Source organism: Dermacentor variabilis, chromosome 2 (assembly GCF_050947875.1).
Source record: "Dermacentor variabilis isolate Ectoservices chromosome 2, ASM5094787v1, whole genome shotgun sequence".
NCBI lineage: Eukaryota > Metazoa > Arthropoda > Arachnida > Ixodida > Ixodidae > Dermacentor > Dermacentor variabilis.
The window spans coordinates 66,563,100-66,590,842 of record NC_134569.1 but is presented as its reverse complement, the minus strand read 5'-3'; the positions used below and the strand labels follow the sequence as shown (position 1 = coordinate 66,590,842).

Below are 27,743 nucleotides of genomic sequence, written 5' to 3'. Positions count from 1 at the left end.
CAAGTTACGCCTCCTCGGCAGTTTGCTACAGGCGAAGAAAACAGATCTGTTTGAATAAAAGACATTTACCCGTTAAGATGCATTTTCGTTATTTCATATTTTTTTTGTATTTTGCATAGAGTGAGAGCACAAACGTTTCTTAAAAGAGGGAACGCCTTTAATTATAAAACACGGAGCGCTGAAGACTCGTAACAGGCACATACAGAGAATAAAACAAATGCTGGCCTTCGCGCTGTGCGCCAGGACAACCACGAAGTGCGACGCACAAGATACACAAAAAGAAATCAGCCCAGTTTTTTCTTTTTGTTGCCAACTGTTGTCTCTAGGGTTAAGATTAACAGATGGAAACTTAGCGTTCACGCAGCCATACGCACTCAAAAGACAGCATACAGGTGCCACCAAGGAATGTCAGCAGATGGGCGGCAAAATGGTGCACCTAAGTTTTACCGTCAGCGGCTCGCGCCGCCGACAAAATTTACATACACTAGATCGAGCACACTGCGCACACACGAATAATAGCGGCACTGTAACTTCACGCACAGCCACTAGGTGATGGTCAGCCATTGCGTGAATGGGGACAGCTTGCAGGCGCGCGCATTTAGCGACGACACTACCGACACCAAATTCGTTTCGCCACCAAAAGCAGTGAAACCAGCTTTCGCGGCCACCGGGCAATTGGCACAGCAATGCATGACCGTCGCTCGATCACGGGGCTCCTCACACACACGATGAATCAGGCATTTAGGATAAGGACGACCATGAGCTGATGACAGCGACAACCAAGGCTCGGGACGCAGGAGCGGAGACTGCGAATAAAATGGTTGCACTGGCGGCGAACACCGCTGCCTTTTCCATACTTGCGTGCATGAATAGCTAAGTTCATTGAGAACATTCGAAGCATGCGCGCCACACGGTAGGATGTAGAACGAGGACAGCACTTCAGGGAAGGTATGGATAGTGTAGCACGGGACAGATGACCCAAAGGTGAGCCGCACCGCGGTCAAGTTTGCTCGTCACCCGATGTTAACAGCCGAGCCGCGGTAGGTGGGTATCTTGTGCACGATAGCAGCCGCGGTGTAGGGCAGGTCGGGTTCCTGGCTGTCCCAGTGTAGGTCCCGCTCCATGGGAGGGAACTTTCCGTACATCTCGTCCACCGCCATGTACGAGACCTGCGTAGTTCAAAGCATTTCTTTTAATGATTGGGTTTTGCGTGCCAGAACAACGATCTGGTTATGAGGCACGCCGTGGTAGGCGGACTCCGGAACTTTGCACCGCCTGGGGTTCTTTAACGAGCACCTAAATGTAAGTAAACGGGTGTTTTCGCATTTCGCCCCCATCGAAATGCGGCCGCCGTGGCCGGGATTCGATCCTGCAACCTCGTGCTCACCAGGCCAACACCATATATCCACAAAGCAACCACGGCGAGTAGTTCGAAGCATAGTTGTGACCAAGTTAGTTTCGCACTGCCAATCGTGTTAGCGAGCCACGCATGGTATGTAAATTAGCATTTCTCGGTATGCGAGTGCGCTGTCTTGCCTTCAGATAAGCCTGGGTGCTTTCATATTTACCCCCTGGAGTACCTAGGCTCGGGCGGCCCTAACACATACCTTCTACATGGGACGGGGTTCAGACGCCAGAATTCCCTCTTCATCCCGACACCCAACGAAGTAGCTGGCCAGACAACGTTGATTCGGCCGTCCTCTTCACCCTTGTTAGCATTGAAACATGTGGAAGTCTTCGAGACGAAAAGGGCGGTGAGGTCTTAACAGGAAGAGCATTGTCTTGCTCTCCATCATCAGCGGCAACGGCAAGTGCTCGTCACTTGTAGCGTCCATGCCGTTGGAAACATGCCATTAGGTAAAATTTACTTAGGCATGCCAAAACCAAGGCACAATGTACAAGAGATGGTGACATTTTATAAGACGGCAAAGAAGGGAAACGAATCATTTGATTTGATTGTAAGCGTTCCCTCCCACGTTATTTGCGGTATATAGATAGCTTTCACGTGACTCCAGGTAGGCAGCTTTTCACCGTGCTAGCACCCGCACATTGCAGCCACTATTACACCAGTGCACCATGTCAACTCCCCATACATTGTTTTGCTTTTTGACGGTGACTGCTTTTCACTGGATTATCGATCACTCTTATAAAATTGTAACTCTGTGCAAGACGCGCCGGTTGTGTTGTCACGCTGTTAATTTTCTTAATTACACAGCTTCTCGACGTGCTAGTACCCCGAGATGGCGATGACGTCAGCGAAACCTATCTTTACGAAAAACGAAAACTAAGTTAACAGCTATAGCGTCCGGGATTCAAACTAACGTACAATCTGCTCTGTACAATCACCCTGAGAGGAATGTAGTAAATAAACTAGTCAGGGAGCTGTACAATTAAGTAGCTGTTTGTTGGCAGTAACTGCTTGCCACTTGAGCAGCGCTTCCTGTGCTACTTCGTTCTCTGTCGACGTCGCCTCCATCCGTTTCTAAAAGCCGTTGCTGCGAGAGGGTGGCGGGAATGCGTGGACCCGCTATCTTGAATACATACTCCAGTGGAAAGCCAAATTAAAGGGCTTGCTGACCGCCCCCTTGTCAGGTGCTCTGTGCTAGAAACTGATAGGGCAGGATGCGGGTTCACTTGGAGAGAATGCTCTAGTTAGAGAAATTAAATACATGACAAGACAAAAATACCAGCGCTTACAACAAAGTATTTCAGTGTTACAGGCATGTATAGCTTAGCTTCCAAATAAAAATCAGCTTCCTGTAGACGCCCTTGACTCGTCGTTGCATTTGGTCGCTGTGTTCAGCGCAAACAACTATAGTCCGACTTCGTAGTACTCAGGTTTTTCGAACGATGCACCATGCTATTAAACTGAAGAAACAGAAGTGTCATGGCCACGAGACCTGCGTGTGTCGATCGATGAGCCAGTTGGTCTCGAAGTCGTCGTCGTCCTCGCCGAACGGGTTTATCAGCTGCTCCGCGACCTGCAACAGGAACAGATATGTGCAAACGCGCGAACAGTCTACGTTCCACGCTTTGCAACTGACATGAACTCTTGAAGGCCGGGTGGGCGTGCACATGCCTATGAATGCTTATTCTAAAGCAACATCTTGGCCATAAGAGACGCCGTAGCGGAGGGCTGTGAATTAATTTCGACCACGCAGTGTTCATTAATGAGCACTTAAACTATAGTACAAGCTCGTATTTGCTATCCGCCCCCAACTCAACAGTGGCCATTACTGGGAATCGAACCTGCAACATTACTCCTGGCAGAACGTCAAAGACAGCACACATGGTCCGCAACAAATTATGCCTGCTCTCGCTGCTCTGGCAGCTTTCATCTCACTTTAGCATCGCCGTGCTGATATCCCGACAGAAAAACACGACTCAGAATCCTGTCGAAGGGCCAATTTAGTTGTTGGTTCAGATGATTACAACGTGCCCCCCATTACGCTTATTCGAACAGGAAGTTTCACCTAAGAGGCATCAAGTTTTGTTGATGTTTTGCGCATACATAAGCTTGATAGCAAGGAAAATGGAAATGAGTTTGCTTTTTGTCGTATGTTCTATGCATCTTCGCGAAACTCATCTGATTGGTTCACTATCAACCGAAAGCGAGACAATTGCATTTCTAGGAGTAGCTATGACAAGTCAGTCCATAAGCTGAGTATTTTCGCTAACTGAAATCCACGTGACCCCACAAGTGCTTTTTTGTCTTCGCGGCTATCTAATCTACTTGCAAGCTAATCGTGAGTTGATTTATCACCTTGAGCCATCCCATAAAGAAGATGAACTGCAGGAAGGTGAAGAAGGGAAAGTAGACGTCCAACTGGTGGCCTGGATAACCTTTCTCCGGGTCCAAGCTCTGGCGCGCCACTAGGCACGTCACAAAGAACAAGTGCGTTGTGAGCGTCACCACCTGCGATTAAAGACATTTGTTACGTATGTTCTTGGTTGACTTCTTCTCGTAACATAAAAAAATCACTTAGAGTTATGATCTCTGAACTAGTGTACATTCCCAGCTTGATGGCCTGAATTTTAACTTTTGGTCCTCAGAAGCTTTATGTGCTGCAAGAAAACAGGCGTATAGAGAAGGAAAGAGAAAGCAAGCAGACGAAAGGCAGGGAGGTCAACCAGACGAGCATCCGGTTTGCTACCCACCACTTCGAGTTAGGAAAAGTGGAATATAAAGAGGGAGAAAGGGAGCACTAAGTGCACACGGGAGGATGCACAGGGACACTATAAGCGGTCTCTCAGACCGGTGCACTTCAAGTAGTGTACTAGTGCATGAATCGTTTTTTGTGCCAGTGACGTGTGTGACCACGGTTGAGTACCTCTGACTCGGAGAACGATCTCGAGTCCAGTTGGTTTAAAGTTGTCCGGACAGAGAGACGTACGTCGCAACGAGGACAGTTACACAATAGGTGCTCGATGGTTTCCTCGCACCTACAGGAGTCCCACATTGGGATATCGGCCATTCCCACACGATAGGAGCAAGCGTTCGGGAACGCCACTTCCCGTCAAAAGCGGCACAAGGTTGTTAGGGCTGCAAGAAATGCTGGCTTCTCGTGCCTTTGCTCAGCGGTTGTCCATGACTTATGTAGCAAGACGCCACAGGCACGAAACAAGCTCCAGGATGTATTGCCACGAAGGCGCGGCAGCGCTGGCATCTTTGTTAGTGTGGGCCACGGTATAAGAAGCAGTTTACACCGTGATGTAGGCAAAAGAGAAGTATCTTCATTGCGTGACTGCACACAAGTAAGCATGGAGTTTTATTAGGCGTGACGCCGACAGTTTCCGCTCTCATGTTCTTCGTTGAATGACAAGATATTCGGAAGAAGGGAAGGGGCGGTGCCGCTTTTAAATGTGACTTACCGAATAAAACCAATAAAGGCGACTTATAGAAGAAAAAAGCAATCTATAAACGACACTGTTACACGTCTGCTCTTTTTTTTCAGCAGCGTTGCCATATCTAAATGATTTTCTGTTATACAGGGTGACCCAGCTTTTTTTTGTTTTTTGTATTTTGCGGACATCTGCAGTAAGCAGAAACCAACTAATAGTTAATAGATAGAAATTTGGAAGCTTTAAATGGACGTTTTGCAAACCGCTCTACAACCATATAGGAATTTTTTCGCCTAACTTCGTTGCTTCAGAATTTGGTTAATTAATATTGACTAATTAGGCAATTAAGCACAATATAAAAGATAGCGTGACTTTCTCCCTATAATAGTCAGCGACATGCATTCGGTCGAGTAGTCTTAGACTGCATCAGCATATTTTTTAAACTCTGGCTAAAATTAGCTGGGACACCCTGTATATGCAAAACAGCGCCCACTTTGTTTGCACAGCTTCTCTACAGGCCGTTTTAATTTCATTTCATGGATTCCACCATCTTGAAAAACTATTACCGTTTGCGAGAACATTTTCCGACTTTTGCATCTGCAGGTGACCACGTTACTGCATTAACACAACAAATCCGTCTTTGGGACATTTCGCTCTTTGCAAAGAGAAAGAAACAAAGGAAGGGCAAAGAGGGTAACGAGAAAAGGCCCGGTTTGTTACCCCACTTGGAATAAAAATGATCTAAAGAGACCAGAAGGGAGTAACACACACGAGTGTCGAAACGGAAATCGGCGCAAAGAATTCAAGGCGCACACATCATTAGCACAGCTAGTATTTCGCTGGCCCATATCGGACCGCGGGAAGCGAACTAGTACCCCAACCGTTCATCTTCCAACGCTGAATAAAGCACCGTACCTTCTTACAGCGAAGCTGTTAAGGGATACTTTCCCCACTATCGTTTCCGCGTGTAGGAAAAAATCCCGAAGATAATGCAATGTCGGGCCGACTCTCGGCGGAGGTGAAGCTGGCGTTAAGCGCTCCCCATACGTGGTCCGATCCAGAAGATAGTACAATACCGGGCCGACCCGCGACGGAAGTGAAGCAGGCCTTAACACTCCCCATACGGGAGCCGATACCGAAGATAGTGCAATGACGGGCCGACCCGCGGCGGAGGTGAAACAGGAGTTGGCACTCTCCATACATGGGCCGATCCCGAAGACAGTGCAATACCGGGCCCACCCGCGAAGGGGGGGGGGGGGTGCCGTTCGCCATTAAGGGGCTCACATACACAGCTTCGCTAGTCATCCTTTACAGAGTGGAAGGGCACTGAGTTTCTTTTTAGTCGGTATTTCTCGAAATTTCATTGTTGGGGTTTATACCTCTATTAATTTATTTCTTCATTGGATTTAAATCGACCATACCTTTGGTGGTGCGGGTTTCATTGACTTTACGTTATATTTACCATTGAAGGCCCCAGAAACGCCTTTATAGAGCACACGTCCGTTGGTGTCTCTGTTCAAACATCCTTTGCAATTTCGTTGCGAAGATTGTGCGCTGGAGGAAAAGATACACTGTCTGCAGTCAGGGAGATTCTTAGATGTTTTCTTGACTATAATATCGGCGCTTGAATAAATAGATTTACGAGGACTTACAGAATGGGCACCTATAGAGCTCACGAAAGAAGTGCCTGAACTCTTCGAATCAATTGCAAGTCCCAGGAAATGCACCAATGTTCACTATCTTAGCAGTATGACGAATCAAGAGCACTGTACCTGCGTGTAGACGAGCGGTACGGTGACCCAGTCGTAACACCATAGGAGCGAACACTTAGCACGGAAATGGTTGAGCTCTTCGAGTAGATGCTTGACCGGCGGTCCGGACTGAAGCCGTCCTTGCTGTACGGCCACGTTGGCCAGATTGACAAACCACACCGAAGGCAGCCAGTGACGATTAGTGCGGCTAGGCGTTGCCTCGTACAGGGACCGTTCCTCGGCCGTCATGAAGCCCGCTTCCACTAGGTGCCGCATACTCGGGAAGCGCTTCTTGACGGAACCGCTCACCTGCGATACGAGCAGTCATCGTTACGGGTAAAAGCTCTACGCATAAAGAAACACCACACTGAACGTATATACATGCTCCAGAACTGGGCCAACATTCAGGTACTACCTGCCGATACACCATCCCCCAGAACGTGCAGATCACATTCCGCATTTCTTAAAGCCGGGGGATATTCCTTGTATTTTCTTGTCCTTATATTTCCCCATTTTTCCATCACCTAGGGCAGAGTAACCAACCGGGCAGGTACTTCGTTAACGTCATGCCTGTCCCTTTCCGTTTCTTTATCGCATACAGACAGATTTCGTGCATACACAGTCAACGACTTGTAGAAATTGAAGTGTGGCCTTCAAGCTGACGGTGTTGAGCAAGCAGTTCATGTGTAGCGCTGGAGCTACGTAGCGCTTCACAATTATAATAAAGCCTCACTATGGAAACAGAATCTGAGGAAGGAAAACAAAGGTGGACGCCTTTGCCAAGCGAGCGAATGACACAGCAGCCGACGCCCTGGGCGGGCAAGTGCCCAACAGGGTTTATTCCGTCCTTATATAGTCGTGGATGTTGTCCTGCCATACAGCGGTACTGCCGTACACTAGTCTCCCAATACACAAAGGACCTTCGTTGTTTTGACAAACAGGCTTGTGCTGCTCTGCGTTGAAAGTGGGGACTGGTCGCGCTTAACCTATAGTAGGTGGCTTCTTTACATCCACTTGACGCAACGGGAGCGAGGCTCCAAGACAACCTTTTCGTCCTACCACTGAATGTCGCGTGACTAGCCGCGATGTAAATTTAAACAACGGCGAAACCAACTTTTGTGCAGTAAAAAATTAAAGAACCGATCGAACGTCGTCGTTCCTAAGAGCAGTCGGAAGTACTCTTAATTGATGTAAGGTGAAGGGGTCTTTCTTCGACGTGCCACATCAGAGTCTGGTGGCCCGTCGAGGCATACCGGTAAGCGAACACGATTTCCTGCGTTCTTTCTTTGTGCTCTCTTTTTATTCTTCAAGTTACCACGTCTCATAATCTTGTTCCTATTCATCCCCTTGTTATAGCAACCTGTACACACGCTCCGTTGTGTGTACGTTTGGTCACAGACGGCTCCACAACCACTCACCGACATCAGCACGAGCACTAGACCTAGGTTGGCGTAACGCATCATGGTGCGTCGCAGCAGGCGCCCCTGCTCGTCGCCACCACTGACGTATGCGAGAACGACGTGCGCCAGCCTGTCCGGCCAGGGGATGCTGGTGAACTGGTCCCACCAGCGGCCTGCCACGAACGAAACGTAAAAGCCGAGCACAAACGAGAGCGGTATGTGCTCGAGCGCCCGGTCGCTGTACAGCGCGAGCTGCTCGAAGAGCTGCCGTTGCTCGGCCGTCATGAAGCGCCGGTACCAGATGGCGATGGCGGTAAACGCGGCCCCGTAAACCAGCATCTCCTTGTAGATGAGCTTGTAGACAGAGCCGCGCCAGCGGGCGACCAGCTTCCAGAAGCCAAGAAGTGTACTCGTAGACACGTCCGCCTGGTACGCGATCGTCATGGCACGGATGACGGCCTGCATGAACCGTACATCAAGAAAGGGGTCTCAGGCAGGAGTTTTCATAGGAAATGACGCTGTCGAATCGGCAGTGAGACTCGAGAGTGGTCTGGTGTAGGATATGCAAGGGTGGAGTGTAGCGTACAATTCTGACGGCTTAGAGTTAATATTGCCATGGGTGATAATGATGTCTCTTAATAATTTCACAAAAGCCTTGGAACGATAATAGTGGCAACGGCACGTCAAATTTTAGGACATCTTGGGAACGGATATCAGAAGTGATGCTACAGTCTCAGGTTTTCTGCTAGACAGGTCTGGCTTCACTACGTTGCCGCTTGAAATGCGCGATTTCAGCAACTGAATATACAAAAAAATTGTTAATGCATCTTTATAATTAGCTACATGACCATTTCAATTTGACGGGCAAGTGATGTCCTTTCAACATGAACCACTTGAGGTCTGCAGACCACATGAGCTCTGCAGTACGTGGGAATAAATGAACAGACCGCGTGATCTTTCACAAGCGATCTTGAATGGCCATTCCAACTAAAAAAAAAAAGAAGAAAGAAAGAAAGGAAGGAAAAGAAAGAAAGGAAGAAAGAAAACCAAGCACACTGTGGTCCTGCTCGCAGCAAAATAGGAACATCGCGAGAAAAACGGAAATCTTGCGCGATAACATGCATGCATGCGCAACCACGTATTGAGAATATGTGCGATCGCTGCATTGAAACGCCATTCGCTGCTGTTCGACAGACAGCACACAACACAAATATATTCGATTGCTCCCTACACGCAAAAAGCCAGCTCAGTGAATTCTATTGCGATGGCCGTGCATTGTATTTCGCAAAGATACGGTGCGCCCCGCGCGTCTTCCCTTGTTTTGAAGGCCCTATGCAGAACAGTGCCTCGCGTGGTGCTTCGGCTGAGCATCGGCAGCCAAACTACGAAGGGCGTACCCTGTGGCCTATTTCTAGTGCACTCGATGGCCGTGTTATGGCGCCACGTCTGTCCTTGTGCCTACCCATGGGAGAAAATGGGGCCTTGTGCACTTCTGAGTGGCTTTCTGGGCTTTGCAGTGCACAATTCTGGAACTTAACATCAGGCTGCTCCTTCCTTTTGTCCCTGTGTACTTCGAGCACTCACAAAGGCGCGGAAGCGGATGATGGGTGCCACCCATCATATGTTTCCGATTGATTTATTGCCACCGAGAATGATGACGTACGCCCGCAGTAACTAAAGGTGTCGGTATCACGTGGGCCCGCGTCCATGCTTCAGTGTACTCCGATTTATGGCCTAACTTTATGTTTTAAGCTAGCACGCACGAGGCGTTCGCGTAAAGGGTCCATGGTCTCGCTGATCCGTTCACGTTGGATATAACTTATATAACGACTTTATTTATTACAATATTAACTGAAAGGAGAAACCTTGTTGCGGAGCATGCCTACAGCCCAAGACCTAGGTATGTTGGTGACAGATCGTGCCGAGAACATGCATAACGCGCGCGCAAAAAAAAAGAAAGAGAAAAGAAACTAGAGTTTAAGGTGGCAAAACCACAATTTGATTGTGAGGCACGCCGTAGGACTACAGATTAATTTTGACCACGTGCATCCAATGCACGGTACACGCGCATTCTTGCATTTTTTCGCCCCCGCCGATATGTGGCCGGGATTTGATCCCGCGACCTCGTGCTTAGCAGTGCAACGCCATAGCTACTAAGCCACAACAGCGGGTGCGCGCATGCTCTTAACCCGTCATCGCAACGTTGTGCAGCTGCATTCGTTTCACCTTGTTCTTCCCAGTAACGATCTCTCGCGTGCTTTACACACTTGGCGAGCCCCACTGCATTCCTAAGGGTGCCGGTGTCACACTGCTTCCTCCCCTACCGGCAATGGCAAAGGGCACAGACAAAGGGGCACGCCCATTGCAGCGTGCGAGCCGTTTTCATTGCTCTGTCGTTTCTGCTGATCTAAAAAAAAATATGTCTGATAGGGGTAGACTTATTAGCCACTTGGCCAGTCATTTACCGTGCCGCTATTATCTCGACACTCCACAGCAGTCTCTACGAAACGATGGTCTTGAACCGGATGTTACGTTTTCAAAAGATGAAGCGCCAACAGCGACATCAAACTAATGAAGAAATAACAATGACAGGACAAGGCGCTTCCTGTCATTGTTCATTTCTTGATCTTTTGAAAGCTATGAAGCAACAAGCCCCACAATTAACGTCTTCTACAGCGGGTGTTATAGGAATCTATAATAAAAGCACCTTAGGAAGGTGAAATATCAATTGGATCAGTCAGTACAGAAGGAATTCTTACCTCAACGCCGATCCGGCCCTGCTGTTCGGCAGGGCCTGTGCCAGGCAGGCGGGATCACCGGCCACGTTCGTGTGTCTGCGACCCGTTCAGGTTGCGAGGAAGAGGAGTGCGTGCTTGATTTGATCCGTGCCTCGCTTGTCGAAAGGAAACGCATCTTTGGCATTACACTGCCGGCATGCGGAGCTCACGTCAGCGCTCCACACACAAAAAAAGCAAAAATGACTATGTGATATATCAAAGGGTACCGCACGTTTCCACTTGAGGCGTGGCGGTGAGCTGACGCTTCTATATACTGCACGTGGAATCACGCGAGCTGTGACGTCATCGCTCAAGATCGGCTGCTTAGATCAACGAGCGCAGCGCATATTGCGCGATGCTCAAGACGAGATGCTTGCATACGTACGAGCACATTAGAATGAAGCATATCCGAAGTCGAGAAGGTTATGCGTGCGTGTGCGCATGCATTGCAGATACATCGCGTTCGTGCTTACATTCTTGCACGGTGAATAGACAAGGACGTAGATCAGTGGAAGCGAATAAGGCGTTATTGCTCTTCCGGTTTGAACATCTTGAAACATCATCTCAAGCTTTCTTTACTATATACAATATCGCAAATTGGGATTCTTGGTCGCGGGTCGACGTCATTTATTCTTCTTTAATTCTTGAGTATTTTCATAGATTGCGCGGGAAATAAGATGCGAACACTACTGACTGATTCACTGAATTAGTGGTTTTCACCTTTTAAAGCACGCCTGACCGTTGGCGTGGTGGAGGCTGTCAGGCATGGGCAAGCGTTAGCCGGTCAGGCGCCAAGCTCCGCTCTTCATCAGCAAGCGCCAAGCTTGGCACCAAGACGTCGAGGTGCTTGGCCTCGTGACTCGCCCATGGTATTTAAACGTCATTATCATCAACAGCAACAGGCCACGTACGGAATTTGAAACAGAACAGCGCGGTTTTGACGGGGACAGCAGGGAGAACGACACGGACGAGCGCTGACTTGTAACTGGCAAGTTGCAAGCCAGTTGCAAGTCAGCGCTCGTCCGTGTCGTTCTCCCTTCTGTCCACGTCAAAACCGTGCTGTTCTGTTTCAAATATGGCTTACCAACTCGCCCAAACGTCTGTTTTAACCACGCACGGAAGCTGCATGTTGCCTTGTACTTACTGCTACCTGGTGTGATAAGTAATTAACTTTCAATTACATTCAGCATATTGCCTCGAATGCCCCTTTCTGAGCTGTCTTCTGAAATCTCATATCGCCAAGTTCTGTCGTGTGCCTTTCCCACATCTAAGAACATGGAAAGGAAAGAAGCGCTTATGGACAAAGGCGTCGCGAATGTTTGCCTCAATGAGCACGATATGTACGGTAGTCGACTGACCCTCTCTGAAACTGCGCCGACAAGGGTCAAGCATTTTGTTGAGGTAAAGAAAACATAAAAGACAACAATTTCTCTTTTTTTCTTCCTTTTCTTTTTTTTTTTCTTTGAAGCGCTTCTGCGTGTTACGGTTATTTCGCGGTGTTTCGCGCAATTATACCAAATACAGCTGCATACGACAGCGAAACAGCAGGTGATTAGTAGTAAATGCTTACGCATAATTTACATAGCCCCCACAGGAGATTCTGAGTCTAATAATTTTTTAATAGTTTGCATAAACAACCTGTCAGTGCTGTCGCGCGGTAACTTGATACGTCGGGTGAGTCTTTACCCAGTTTCAAGACCGGGACTGCGATAGCTTCTTTCCATGTGGATGGGAGGCATCCGACAGCCCAAATAAGTGCCAGAAGTGTCGTCTGTGTGTCGTTGTGTAGGCTTTTAATCATGTCATACATGATTCTATAAGCTTCTAGTGCAGACACCCTACATACGCTCAAGGCGGCCCCATCTCGGCAATATTAAATGGACGGTTGTACGGTTCATTCGGTCGGCATTTACGGTCCAGTGACTTAAGTTCTGCTACTTGCTTGTATTTAAGGAATTGTTCTGTGTATGGAGCGCGATACGCGCTACTGTTGCTACAGTTACTACTACTGCTACTAGTACTACTACTACTACTACTGTTACCACTACCTTTTACCCCTTTAGCCCACTGTAGAAAGTAACCGACCGATTTCCCTGTTTAACTTGGTTTGGTTGGAGTTCCGTCTCATTAGCCAGGCCCCCACCGCATTCCTTAGTATAAATAAATAATGGAAAACAGATGCAGCGAGTAAAAGACGCATATAAAGGAAGAGGGATAGCGCGCAGCCACATCAAAGCTTATTTCGCTGCCTCGACAACTTCGGAAAGAAGGAACTGTAAAACGTAGCGCTCGAGACACGTACTCCTCCTGAGACTAATGCGGACAGACATATATATATATATATATATATATATATATATATATATATAATAGTCGGGCCATGTCGAAATATTACGAGGCACGTCGTATAGTGGACGACTCCGGAAATTTCGACCACCTGGGGGTTCTTTAACGTGCACCTAAATCTAAGTACACGGGTGTTGTCGCATTTCGCCCACATCGAAATGCGGCCGCCGCGGCCGGGATTCGATCCCGCGACCTCGCGCTCAGCAGCCCAACACCATATATCCACTGAGCACGCCATGTCATCGAAGCGTGTTCTTGGTTCGCTGTTATCGGCATATGGAAAAGAAAGCGCCATCGGCTCATTTCTGTGCTTTGGAGCGCGATTTTTCATCCACTCTCCGGGAGGCGCATGCGCCTAGCTCGCTTAACGGCTACAGCGAAATGCGATGCGTGATGGACGAATGGATATAGTGTGATTATCCCCTTTGAACCAGGGTGGTGACGGATGTCAGAAGAAAGCTGTTTATTTTTTACATTGCTACTGAACTTAGTATGATTCGGGCCAACAAATAGTCGAATAGACATTTACCGCGGTAAAATGTATATTGTTTAAGTTCCAAGCTTTCACCTCACCGATACTACAATCCTCTTTTGATTATTCTATAACGCCGATTTTTCCCCCTCCTAAAAATTGAACGCCACCTATATGTATTGCTTCCCGAAGCTAAAATCAGCGCAACACTAGTTGGAATGCTTTGTCAGGCGACACTACCGTATATCTTATACGCACGGTGGCCGCAATGTAATATGCGTGGTTGGCTGTCAGACGCTGCCATCCATACATTTCAAGTGCAACGACTTCGCGGGGAGCATAGTATACGGTTTGTTGACATTGTTCTTTGTTCAGGCGAAAGACGGAGCAGTGGTATAGGGCAAGGGAACCTAGACTAGAGTTTGTGAAAATGTTTGAGCTTAATTTATGCGATTGTATAGTCAAGTGCCATCTGGAAATAGATTTACGCACAGCGTTCGTTCACGAAAGTATGATTAAAAGGGCAGGCTTTCGAAGTCAGATCGAGAGGCTTCGTCAGTGTGGACGCTTTCATCGATGCAGCGGTGTTACCGTCTAAAGTAAAGAAGGTACGTGACGCTTTTTTCCAGTGCACGTTGGTCGACAATTTGCGAGAGCATGCTGATCAATGAACGTGCAGTGCCTCAATTTATATTATTTTGTTTTAGTGTGCCCTCGAGTCGCAAAATATCGCGCACACTTGATGCAGTTCGCGGTGACTATAGCTCGAGTGTCTCATAGAGCGCAGCAACCATCGCACTTGTTCAAGTAGCAAGTCAGGATGTGTTTGACTTAACTGACTTAATAGTAAGGTGATTACGAAGTTATCTATGGACACTTGCTGTCTGTTACACTGCGTTACATAAAAGAAACGACTTCGAATTCTGCCCTTGCTAACTCGTCGATAATTAAATTTAATTGTTAGGAAGCAGCTTAGCGTCACCTGTAGGAACGCTCGACCATATCTTATCAGAATGACGGATAGCACCGCGTGAAGCTTTCTCGGTGGCGACCAAACTGTTGATCATATTTGTCAATAACCATGCTTTGGTCGATAAGCATGCTGAAATTTGGCAGAGTGGCTATTATCGCTATCTGCACAGGCAGTCCTTGCGCTTTTTGAAGGCATGCAAGTGGGCCAGTATCACCGCGTACTGAGCTCATGCGCACTACGCTTGCCGGCGTCATGACGGCAATAGTCTTCACCGTTTTCCCTCAGTACTTATACGTCCAAGGCAACATTGAGGGGAATGCGGATGAGAATGTTATTGCGGAATTTTCAGTGAATATTAGGGAAAAGTTGGGGGTAAGAGGGTTGGCGTCATTCCAATCCCGCTCCATGTAATTGACGAATCTTTTTGTTCTCCCCTCCCTGCCTTTTCATGTCGAGGGGTCAAGTTGGTCTGTCATGGTACAAACACAGCACGCTTGTTACTATTCTTACCACTCCTTCAGATCGCCATGAATCACTGCTAGCTTTGCAGCAGCTGTGTCGTACTGAATCTCGAACTGAACAATTTCTCGCACTTTTTTATGTGAAAGCATGAAATGGCCCATTGAGCGAAAAGTCTGTCGTCTGGATGAGCGAAAAACGGCGCCTAAGTTCCTATTGGCTGCGTCGCCACGTCACGAGCGTGCCTCGACGGAGCAGAGTAGGCGAAAAGGAACATCTGCTGCTGCGATAGCGCGCTGCAGGGCCGCTATTTTGTAGCGATGCCTTTTTTCGATTCTATGCTTTTTCAGGCTTTTCGCACTTGGTCAGTAGTCAGAGCGACGGTCTGCCCACATTATCAACGGGATCAGGCGGCCGTGTGAGGTGGATGATAAGAATAGCGTAGAATAAGGCATAAGGCATCGCTACAAAATAGCGGCCCTGGGTGCTGTGTGAGTGGAGAGCGCTTCACAGCGACACCAAGGTAAATACACCTGGTAGCGAAGCTTCCAGGAGCACATACGTTCAAAACATGGCGGTTCGTGAGGCTTAGCGCCATCTGTATGTGGAGGGAACACTTGCAGCGGAAGAAAAAATAATGTGACGCCATAGCCATTAAAAGAAGTGACGTCATTTTGTTTTCGAAGGCGCAAAATTTCTTTTGTTGGCCGGCCTTTGGAGCTATATATTCAAATGCCCCGCCCTTCGACTTGATGAGCGTTTCGAGCTTTCAGTGCGGAAAGCAATGAAGGAAAAGGCCAGCCGTACGGTTGTCAAAATCGTACCCCTGCACAGAACATACTTTCTTTGGAGGCTGACGAAAGGTTTAGGTGTAGTGCTGATCCTATCGTCGGATGCCCAGCCCGTCGGCCAGCGCAGTCGCACGAAAACAACTACACAATTATCTGGCGGTCGTAACTCAGTACTTTTGACTGAACAGGCTCAGAAGCGATGAGGCTACCCGCGTCACCAAATTGAGAATAACTTCGACTAGCAAGAAAGCACAACTTCTGAGGGGGGCGTATATCAACAGGTGAACTTTACGAGCGCGCCTTTCTGCACATTTCAAGACGTGCATTGCATTGCGAGTGATAGTGGTGTCAACGCCCCCTGTAACCATGGGCGCTGAAGATGTATTTATTAATAATAATAAAATTAACTAAACTTGTATTTTCTTAGCTCGTCACGAATATATAACATTGACCAGGAATTTTGCTTGAATTAAAAGACGATTTTTTCTTTCCCCCAATGTTTGTTCCCTCCAAACGTAGTCGCGCTTCAATCGCTGCTCCCATAACCCCCACTTGCTGATGTCGGTGATAATTTGTACTGAACCGCTTTTCGCCCGAAGTTTCGCGACCTATTTGGATCGACCTTGGCGACACCACGTCACCCTCGCTCTCGGAGCCTGTGTTATCCGCGCGTTCCTTGTCCGCGCAAGCTCTCTCCTACGCCTCAACTGCGCCTCGCTAATCGCTATAAAGCAATTAATGTATGGAAACAGTAAATTCAAGAGGGCTGCCTCGTTGGTGGTAGTGAGTTTCCAACCTGCGACTCCACACTCAAAAGCAGAGTCTCTTGCCCACTGGGCTAAACCAGCGCCTCCTAGGTAGCCGGTTTGTGGACTCTGCTTTATGACGTCATGCTACTTGGGTCGGAATTTCCGTTGCCAAGCACGATGGGACGAAAGCGGTGACGTCAAAATCACCGCGGCCTACTGGAGAGCTTCCCCATTAGATCCCATGGCAGTCGGGCAAGGTAGCATGACGTCGCGGATCTTAGTGCAGCGACCTTGTGCTATCTAGGAGGCGTAGGCCAAGAGTCTCAACGCACTCGCTCTTTCCCGCGAGGAGTCCATAGCTCGAAGGACCATTCAGCGGCGTTCAATTGGACATTAATGCTTTCACATTCATAACTCATAAGAAGTGCTTGGTTGTCCACGAATTTTTATTTACTCTCCTTTTTACTCTAATTTTTACTCTCCTGTCTGTCTATTCCTTTATCTCCTGACAGGCTAGACAACTGGATCTTACTCTGGTCGATGCCTCGCTACTTCTCTATCTCTGTTGGGAAACAATGAGGTATCTTCACTCTAGCCGACGTGCTATTTACAGGATAAAAGATCATGGGGCCCTTGGCAACGGAACACGTGTGTGCGCAAGCTAACAGATCATCCCTACGTTTCTTGAAGACCAGTGAGATCTTTAACCTCTTATAACTGGGTGGTCAACGGGGGTGTGTGTGTGCACACTAACAGTCTGTGATTACCGCTAAAGATAAAATTTGTGTCAACTATTGGCCCTTCTAGTGTCTGGTGGCAAACTGCAGGTTGAGAGCTTCCTTGTTTATTGACGCGTGTGACACCTGAGTGTCTTTTTCCCCCTACCTCTCTTCTCATTCCATAATCCCATAAGCAGATTACTCCACTGTAGGGTATCAAAGAGGGCGCTCGCTTGTTTCGAATATATGAACACACAGGAAAAAAACAATAACAGTGGAGCGGAAGAGAAATGCAGCCATAATGAAGCACAGAGCGCTACGTGATACAATAGGTACGAGGTCCTCCGAGGTATGTGGAAAGGTGTAATGGTTCCAGGACTTACTTTTGGAAATGCGGTTGTTTGCTTTAAATCAGGGGCACAATCAGGACTCGACGGGAACCATAGGTCAGTGGGTCGCCTCGCATTGGGCATTCACGGGAAGACTACAAATGAAGCTGTACAGGGTGATATGGGCTGGACTAGGTTTGAAGTTAGGGAAGCTCGGAGTAAAATTGAGTATGAAGAACGGCTGAGGAATATGGAAGAAAGTAAATGGGCTGGGAGAGTGTTCAGGTATCTGTACAAGAAAAACATTGATTCACAATGGAGGAAAAGAACTAGGAAGCTTACCAGCAAGTATGCGGCCTGTAGGGTGGGCAACACAGCAACAAAGAAGGTCAAGCGGAAAGTCAGAGAGGCTGAAATAATCTCATGGGTGGCGGCAATGGAAAAGAAACCTGCCATGAGTAACTATTTAAGAGGAAAAAACGAACACAGGAAAGAAACAATTTGGGATAACTCAAAGGGAAGCTCATTACTTTTCGAAGCGAGATCGGGATGCCTTAGAACACGCACCTATAAAGCGAGATATAAGACGGAAGAAGAAGCATGTGCTTGCTGCGGTAAAACTAGGGAGACTATGGAGCATGTTTCATTAGACTGTGAAGACGTCTACCTAACGGTCGATTTAGGCGCCACTTGCCTCCTTGAAGCACTTGGGTTCAGCGAGAGCAGTGGAAAAGTAAACGTGTCAGCAATAGGCATTAGTAAGAGGCGATTAGAGTATTGGTGGAAGAAAAGTAGAGAAACGACAAAAAACGGAGACGTACAAAAACACAGTTCGAAATAGGGGATCAGAAAATTTGGATGGGGTAGTTATAGTGTTTTTTTATCTCTTTTTTTATTGTTTAATTTAGGTAGTACATTAGGCAGCATAATAGCAAGAGCTTGGTGGCGCAACCCACCGCGCCGTTCCAAAGGGGACGCTCATAACATCCATCCATCCACCCATCCCCATGCTTTTCCTTTCTTCGCTCTTTGTTGACTCACTCTCAGAGACTGAATGTAAACCTGCGATATCTAGCAAAAGCAATGAAGTTCGTTTCTTTGGTGGTAACACGGGTCACAGCAGTAGTTAAAGCAGGTGGAACTTTTGCACATGACAAAGAAAAATTGTAGGCCTGACGTCGCTACTGCCTGCGCATTATGCGCATTATGTTTGATCTCTCTCAGCTCCTCCAGTCAGGCCATAGCTTCGTGATCTTTAGGGATAGGTATGCTCAAAAAAAAAAAAAAGAAAGAAAGAAAGAAAGACAACGACGGCAGACTTTCACGATTCCTTCGGTTCTCAACTCATTTACTGCGACAACAACATTCTCCAACCTTGAAGACCACCATCTTTGTTTGCCTGCTTTTTTCTGAAATAATTGTGCTCACCCATTACGGGGAACTGGAGAAGAAGCCAGCGGTTATAGGGCGGTTGATTGGGGAGAAGGGGTTCAGTCGTAAAGAAATGTTTAATTTGGGTAAGAATTATTAATTAAACCCCATGAGCGCGATTTTGTGCGCGACAGCGACGAGCGACGGATCGGGACTACATTCAATATAATTATGATTATATATATTATATATAATTATATACAAAAACAAATACGAATACAATATAATTATGTAATATAATTATATAATTATGGTTTCGAGAAACCCGTATGGGTTCCCTTTGTAGCAATCGCTACGAACGGGTGGATGTCTGATTTCCCCTTTATTCTTTACTACGTCAATTCCTCCACACTTTTCTCCTAGCGCGCGGAGGGGGTAGGGCCTCTCCTCAGTTTCCTTCCCCCATGCTAGAAGTCATCGCTCGCATGGGGTACGACTTGCGGGCTACGAGCGAACGCGACAGCCATCTCCATCGCGTCGCTTGTCGTTGTCGCGCGCAAGATCGCTTGCATGGGGTTTGTATTAAAGAAAAAAAAAAAATGGCAGGCGACCCTAATATTTGACTTGTATATGGTGTCTCTTCGTGGCACTCGCACCTCGGCGTTCCTGTTCTTTAGGTTAACTTTAGGCGAATGCAATGCACGAACCGAACATGGAGGCAAATGTTTTCCATTAATTAGCCGGTTAAATATCATCCCACCTTCTTGCATGTGACGTCATTAGTGACGTCATTACTACCGCTTCTACTTCCGGGTTTCCAGGAATTTCGCCGAAGTCGTGCTCACGTGGCGGGTCTCTAATGTCTACGATTCTGTGTTTTGGTGTGCGCTAATCAGTGGTTTCTAATCAATTATAATTATTACGGACACTTCAGTAACTCAACTTGTAACTAAACTTAAGCTCTGATATCGCATGAATATGGTACTGTACTATTTTTAATTTTTTTTGTTTTATTTTGAATTTCGTGCCCGGTCGTCTCAGTGATTTCTAATTAATTCTAATTATTCCAGACACTTCAGTAGCTCAAATTTTAACTACATTTGTGTTCTGATATCATATATATAATGAAACGCATGAATTTTGTACTGTCATTTCTTTCTGATTTATCTTGAATTTCGTCCCCGGTCGTCTCAGTGATTTCTAATTAATTATAGTTATTGCAGACACTTCAGTGATTCAACTTGTAACAAAACGTACGCTCTGATATCACACCTATAATCAAATTCATGAATTTTGTACTGTTCTTTATTTTCTTTGTTTTTCATAATTATATTGAATTTAGTCCCCGGTCGTCTCAGTGATATCTAAGTAACTATAATTATTCCAGAAACTTCGGTAATTCAACTTGTGACTAACCTTATGCTCTGATATCATATTTTTAATGAAACCCATGAATTTTGTACTGTGCTACTTTTTTCAAATTTTTTCCGATTTATTTTGAATTTCCTTCCCGATCGTCTCCGCACGTGAACCGGGATCGAATCCCGACCACGGCAGCCGGGATTCGACAGGGTGTTTTATTTAGCTGCATCAAATTCTTAAGATTGCCTATGGCAGACAGCACAATTCTAACCCTTGATCTAATCTACTCGATGAGGCGGCATTACTTCTACGAGAAATCAAAATGTGCAATTGAATAATTAACGTATTTACGATAATTAAATTTTTAATTATTTACTTCACCACCACATATTTCAATCTACGAATTATAGCCGCTGAGTTCGCACGGCGTATCCACTTGGAACGAATTCTCTGGACAGTACCAGTACCGAGATATTAATTTTTAAAGTGTCCTTCCAAATGCATTGGTGTTCCAGTTGCTTTCGTCTGCACTTCATTCTTCAATTTCCTGCCTTTAGAAATCACATACTTTTTAAAGAACGCGGGAAATACGAAGATTTCATTTTACTCCGGTAGATGGCGGAAGCTGCTACCTCGATGCGAAGAAAAAGAGAGCTTCCGCGAGGCTGTTATTCATTCATCCAGCCAGCAAAAAACATGGTTGTCTCGCTGCGCGTTGCGCTGACTTTCGCTCCCGCCGATGTCAAGTGAGTCGCTGCCCTCGCGTGCTCCTACTGACGCTTCGCGCTGCTCGCTCCACTCGGCCAGCTGGGTGTGTGCCACGTGTGTTTTCGTAGTCATGTCGAAGATCTTGAGAATGGCGCGTTACGTCCACACGAGGGAACACCTGTCGCGGCTCGGCGCGTCGCCTCAGTTCCTCGGCTTCGCAGTTTGATGGGCCGCGGGCAGCGTAGAGCACGATGGCCCTGCTCTTCTCGCGGCGCCGTCGACCCACTCTTGTTCGTCTCCTCTCGGTTCTAGCAGTCGCCGGGGTCACAGTGCTTTTGCTTCGAAGCCGGACCACTTCCGATGACCACCTCGACGATCGGATCGTCTTCCGAGAACGGCTCTCTCCGAAGTCCGGAGCTGGCGATGACCGTGGAAAGCTGGCTGCCACCGCGAGGGACGCCGAGGTGCAGAAGGCCCAAGCACCGCGCTACCACGGCGACGATAGCCCGCTGCTCCCGAACGTGTACGACCCGGACGAGACTGAATTCTTCGGAAGGTTCATTGAAGACTGGGGCAAGGACGGCGCGGGAGTGAGCCTGAAGGGCTCTGAAAAAGAGAGGGCTGACAAGGAATTCTCGAGAGCTGGCTTCAACGCCTACGTTTGCGACCGCTTACCGTTAAATAGGACGCTGGGTGACCGTCGTCACCGCAGGTAGGATTTGAACTTTGTCACTTCTGTTTAATTGGCGTCCGCGTACATTGAATGATTTCCGGTGAGCGAATTCCGCGATCTTCGCGTTTGCTCTGACGCGCGCGCAACCATTCGAACGTAGGAAAGTAAGACCAATAAAATATTTCATTTCGATCGTTCAGCTTCATTCACCGTTCGTTCTCACGTAATATTTTCTCCAATTACACCATGTGCTGCCCGTGGGATGAGCGTTTGCTATTTGTCGGCGGTGTAGCTGTGTTGTGCAACTCGAGGAGATGTAGCAGTACCGGTAATACTAGTACAGTACGTAGCTGTTGCCCGCACGGAAGGCTGTGTCAAATGGCCCGTTGGTGATACGTAGTCGTACCTGCGACATAACGCGTCCGCCAGCAGGACACTCGATGCTTCTTGTTACTACTCGGACTTAATTCTGTATTGTTGGCGTCACCGTTGCGTAACTTGATCGGGATCACCTTGGGCAGGATGTGAGCAAACGCGGCGTCGCTGACACCGTTATCGAATGTCACCTGCCCTGTTTTCCTGCTTCTCTCTTCCGCAGCTGCCGGAGGGCGAACTATGACGTTGAGAGACTCCCCACCGCTTCCGTGGTGATCATTTTTACCGACGAACTCTTCTCGGCGCTCCTGAGAACTGTGTACAGCGTGATAAATCGCACCCCCCGTCGCATGCTTAGGGAAATCATCCTCGTCGACGACCACAGCCAAATTGGTGAGTCCACGTATTACAAGTGGGCGATTTCACGTTCGTAACAACTTTTCTGATCTGTTTAGGGCACACTTGCCTATCGAAATTCCTACTGACGTCGTTTTGCTTTCTTTTCACGTGATAATATTGAACTTAATTATACTTGATGCGTTTTAGTAATCTTATGCGTAAGTGTGCATGTGTACACATGTGCATTTGAATCAACTGTGGCATCCCTCATAGCCTAGCATATGCAACATTGCACAGAAAAACTCCATCAGTTATTTTTGTTGCAGGCTGTATGAGGGCATCTGATGTTGCTTGTCTGTGTACATTCGTCAGGTGCATTTAGAAAGACTGGCATTACTGGTATCGTTGACAGCTGACATTGATAGTTGCTCTTTTCACGTCATAAGCCATTTCTTCATGTCACAACATGCTGCTATGTAATAACAAATCAAGGTTATGTGGATCAGTGGATTCAAGGAGCTGTTTGTTCTTTTGTCAGCCATAGAAAACAAGGTAGCACTTCTTGCCTTGCAGTTTTACCGTTCCCATTATCTACAAGAAATGACAGGGTCAATGAACAGCATTTCAGTTAGGCAACATTCACGATCAGAGGGCCACACGCTGTACCGCAATTTTCTTATTACATCTATTAAATGGTGCACAACCTAAAAGAATGCATTTGAAGAGGGAGAAAAAAGTGCAACCTGTATATGTTTCATTTAACCAGGGGGTGAGTGGCACTGGTGGCAATAAGCGTCCTCTTCCGTGTGTATGGCCAGGGCACAGCAGAGATTCAGCATGGCTGCTCAGAAAAGCATTATGTCTTCATTTAGCTGAGAAGGAGAGCTTCCAGGGTTTCATAATGCAAAATAACGTTGTGCACAAATATTTAGAACAAGAATGGTTCACAATAACAAAAATTAAAGTTGTGAACTTGGTAAGCCCTAGATGATGTTTGAAGGAAATGCTTTGTTTTCACCATAGTGCATTCTTTAACCTGTACACAAAAATGCTTGTGCACAGATGCTATTGCATCTGTGCAAACCCACAAAATTGAGCTGAATAGCATTACAATTCAGTTGCCTCTGAGCATTATTGTAGTTGGTGCTGTGTTTGCAATGAAAGGTAATATTATGCACATAACTGAGTGTCTGTGAAATTTGTCTGCTGCATTCATTACCCAAATCTAAAGGTAATTGCAAAGATTGTGAGGATTTAACTGTAATAAAATATTAAGCAATCATATTATCTTTCACATTTTCACTCTCTTCTGATGCTATATTGTTTTAAAGTTCGATATTTCGATATTCAAATAGCCCAATATTTTGCATAGAGGTGCCATGTGCCACAAGAACATACCACAAGTTTAAAGCTCTGCTTTAGTTCTTATGATACAGTTGTCTGTAGCTGGCAATTCTTATACATACAACATGTTGCACAAATGTTTTACACAGAACGCAGGAGACAACATAATGTTCAGTGGTTCTTGAGCATTGTCTACTATCTCAAAGCTTGATGAAACTGAAAATAAGTGCAGTCGGGGAAAAAAAATGGAAAGGTGTACTGTTTGGAGGACAGATAGGCAATATTGACGTCGCATTTTCTGCAGGAACTGCAAACCATTTTCTGTCTTTTACATGCACAGTTTATAATGAACACCACAAAAAGCATACGCAGTTGTTTTGGAATGGAGTGATGTACACAGCATCAGTTACAAGGATCACAAAGCTTTGTTGACTTGCACTGTGTTGTTAAAATTATTTGTTCCCTAGTGGAGATTGGCACTTAGGCACGTAATTTAGGTGTTAAACGTAGCTTCTGTGTATTTGTTTTCTTTGTTATTGCACTGTCTTGCATTTTGTCACTCTATTTTTTATTCTTATACGTGTTTGCTTCCATGAAGTCATTGGTGTAAAAGAAAAATTATGCTTATAACGAGAAGGGGCATCATCTGAGGTCAGTTTGCATTTGCTGCTGACACATGACATGGAAGGCAGAGAACGGAGCGGGCATTCATTGCAGGACTTAACTTGGACATTTGTTGTGAACAGGTGGGCATTTTACTAGCAATGCATGTATAGCAGCTTGGGCTGTGCAAGATTATGTACTGCTTCATTTCAGTTTAGATTTAGACCTCTACTTCTTTCTTTATTTTCCTTTGCATTTTTCCATTAAGGTGGATCACAGGGTGATGCATGACATGCTGGAACAGAAACTGCTGATGCTGCAACCAGCACATGAGGCTTAGGAATTGCTATTCATCATTACTACTATGACAACAAAGTGCATGTATCGCTGCCATATTTAGATGTTTGGACACATTTTTCGTTTGCCTGGTCACACGACAAGATAAGTTCGCACTATACATATGCATTTTTTTGTACGGTACAAACAACAGGAAAAGCATGTGTGCTAGCTGCTAGACAATTCAATTTTAATTGCCTTGCTTTTTTTCGATTATCTTTTCAGCCTGTTAAAATAACGACCGATATGTGGGGCTGTATTATTTAAGGATTCTTTTCCTTCGCTTCTATTCTCCTGTCACCGACCATCCGCGGTGGTGGCGTAGTGGCTGTGCCGTTTTCTCCGCTAAGCTCGAGGGCGCGGGATCGAATCCCGGCCGCGGCGGTCGCGTTTCGATGGGGGCGAAATGCAGGAAAGCCCGTGTACCGTGCATTATGCGCACAGTGAAGAACCTCAGGTGGTCAAAATTAATTCGGAGTCCCCCACTACGACATGCCTCATAATCTGTTCGTGGTGTTGGCTCGTAATACGCCAGAATTTAAATTTTTGCCTGTCACACATGCGGCGAGTGGCCGATACCAGAGTAACGAAAGCGTGCCGCTATACAAGCTACGTCAGCGAAAGGTGATAAGAATCGAAAATGTAAAGAATCGTTACAAAGCATGGTCCCTTAATTAAAAAAAAAAAATCTGGGATTTTACGTGCCAGAACTGCGATCTGATTATGAGGCACACAGTAATGGTAACTCCTCAAATTTGGACCACCTGGGCTTCTTTAACGTGCACTTAAATCTTTAGCGTGCTCCTAAAGCACGGGTGTTTTCGCATTTCGCCCTCATCGAAATGTGACCGCTGTGGCCGGGATTCGATCCCGCGACCTCGTGCTTAGCAGCCCAATACCGCAGTCACTAAGCAACCACAGCGGGTAGCACGGTTCATGTAAGAAAAGGGTTAGTGACGTGCAATGAAACAATTTTGACTGCTCGGCGTTCTTTAATCGGTACCAAAATGACACTGCAGTGTTCGCATTCTGCCTCAAGGGGACACGTACCCGCGACATTGGGCTGAATAGCAGTGCTACGTATATACACACATACAGCCCCCGAGCCACCGTGGCAAATTTCATGCCTTTTGACATGCTGGGAGAAGCGACATTTACACGTAACATCGCACTCAATACGAGTTGCAACAGGGAGTTCGCCGTGCACGGCAGCGCCTATACGTACGAGAAATTGATGCAATAAACGCCCCTCCTATTACTGGTATTTAGTTAACTAATCGGCGCCGACGTAGTCTTTCAGATTTTTTTCTTCTTTATATATATAAAAAACCGCTGGCTTCGTGTTACAACTGCGTGATAGTACTTCAAGTGAAAGGAAAAGCTGATATTGGTGCTGACCAGGACGGTGGCGACACGGTTGGATTCTGCTGTGGTTGAAAAGCAAGAGCGTCATGCATATTGTTTGTTGCGCAGGACGATATGTGGATGCTTATCAACACAACTTACGCTGAAGCAGCGTTGACAACGTATACGGTTCATCTGAAAAAAAAAAAAAAAAAGAGCTTGTCGGGCGCTGCTATGTTGCTCTCTCTCTTCCCATTCAGCCTGTTCTTGCAACCCCATCGAGCTATCCTTTCTCAGTCCTGTGATACCATATATCCCGTTAAACATTTTTTTGCTTTATTGTTTGTCGTGTATGAGACCAATTAGAAGGATCTTAACGCGGCGGATACTGCATTTTTACGAAGTATATGTTCAATCGGTGGACATTCGCAAGCGTAGCAGTAAAATAAATTGCCAAATCTTACTGCAGTAAATATTTGGTGAGTTTTAGAACGCAGCAGTTGAATAAAAGAACATATCAACTGTCGAAAGGCGTACATATTAGAGCGGCTGGGCCCACTCACGCAAATTTGAACGCACCGCCTCCGTTTCTGTGCACGGCTTTCGAACAAATCAATACTTCACGGAGCTTTCAGATGAATCAATGAGCGGAAAGGCAGTATTTGACCTACATAAGTGTCACGTAATTGCCGTTGGCATATGACGAAAGTCGTGTCGCATAATTTAGTTCTTCTATCAGGAGCATCGAAAACTATAAAGAGGTTGCAGCCATAACGCGGACTAAGGGCGTGTTTGCGATATGAAAATCAGGCGACCCGCTTTCCTTCGAACCCTTCTAGATTTGTGGTCTTAAAATCTGGAGGTAAACGCAGTGTTACAGCTGTCATTAAGCACACTTTTTTCTAAAGTACATTAATAACGTAACAGTCCTGCTATAAAATTCACTGGTTACTCCTGACCATAGGGTTTCAATTACCATAACTATAGAGGGAAATCTGGCGCTTCGATCGCTCAACTATCATGGTTATGATGGGAAGTACAGGCTGCGGATTCGTATTTTGTTGACTGGCGAACTAGTCTACAGGTATTTTTTTTTTTTTTTGGCAGTTTTGGTTTCGCTCTAAGCGCAACTGCTGTAACCCGCAGGGCGACGCAACGCTCTCTGGCTTTTTTCGGTTGCTCGAAGTGGGGCGACAGCGCGCGGTGCCAGCAGCTGGAACTATGTTTGTGTCGCGGTGTGGTGTCGAAGCCCTGACGAAAAAGCGATGGCATCGTAAACGTTGAAAGAACGTGTTTTTACCGTTTGGACCTTGGTTTTTTAAATGTGTTAGGCTGGCGCTGTAGCGTTACGTGCTTCATGAAACTTCAGAAGAGCAAAAACTGATGTAATACATGCACAGTTGTACTTGTGCATGTATCAATCAAATTTGCCTCGACAATCAAATTTCATTGATGGCTTCATTGCGCATTGCCGCTTTATGTGCTCATTGAAATGTGTGTTTCGGGACATTTGGGAACACAAACTTACTGGTTGCTGCTACGTGGCTGCAGTCTGCTGTCGCAAAATGGGCAAGTGCAAAGCCACGTCATATACAGCTGCTGGCGCACGCTTCAGAAGCGGTGCGTCACCAGAAAATATGATGAAGCATACTCGCAGGAGGCCATAAGCGTCCTAGCTAG

The 27,743-nt window shown here is 46.6% G+C and overlaps 2 protein-coding genes across 2 annotated transcripts in view; one reads left to right on the top strand and one right to left on the bottom strand.

Moving 5' to 3' along the window:
* Positions 1-131: 131 nt before the first annotated feature.
* On the bottom strand, positions 132-27,743 carry LOC142572024 (bestrophin-3-like). Its single transcript, XM_075680820.1, has 8 exons — positions 27,592-27,743; positions 26,226-26,258; positions 10,753-10,827; positions 8,012-8,452; positions 6,615-6,902; positions 3,764-3,916; positions 2,901-2,981; positions 132-1,169 (listed from the first exon to the last, which is right to left on the bottom strand). Exons 4-8 carry the CDS (start codon positions 8,435-8,437, stop codon positions 1,014-1,016), a joined length of 1,104 nt encoding a protein of 367 aa, XP_075536935.1. The 5' UTR covers positions 8,438-8,452; positions 10,753-10,827; positions 26,226-26,258; positions 27,592-27,743; the 3' UTR covers positions 132-1,013.
* LOC142572023 (polypeptide N-acetylgalactosaminyltransferase 1-like) overlaps positions 21,018-27,743 on the top strand; it is a 54,494-nt gene continuing 47,768 nt past the window's right edge. The window contains exons 1-2 of the mRNA XM_075680818.1: positions 21,018-21,761; positions 22,321-22,490. Of these exons, the coding sequence (XP_075536933.1) occupies positions 21,301-21,761; positions 22,321-22,490 (631 nt within the window). The 5' untranslated portion in view covers positions 21,018-21,300. The remainder of the gene's footprint in view (positions 21,762-22,320; positions 22,491-27,743) is intronic.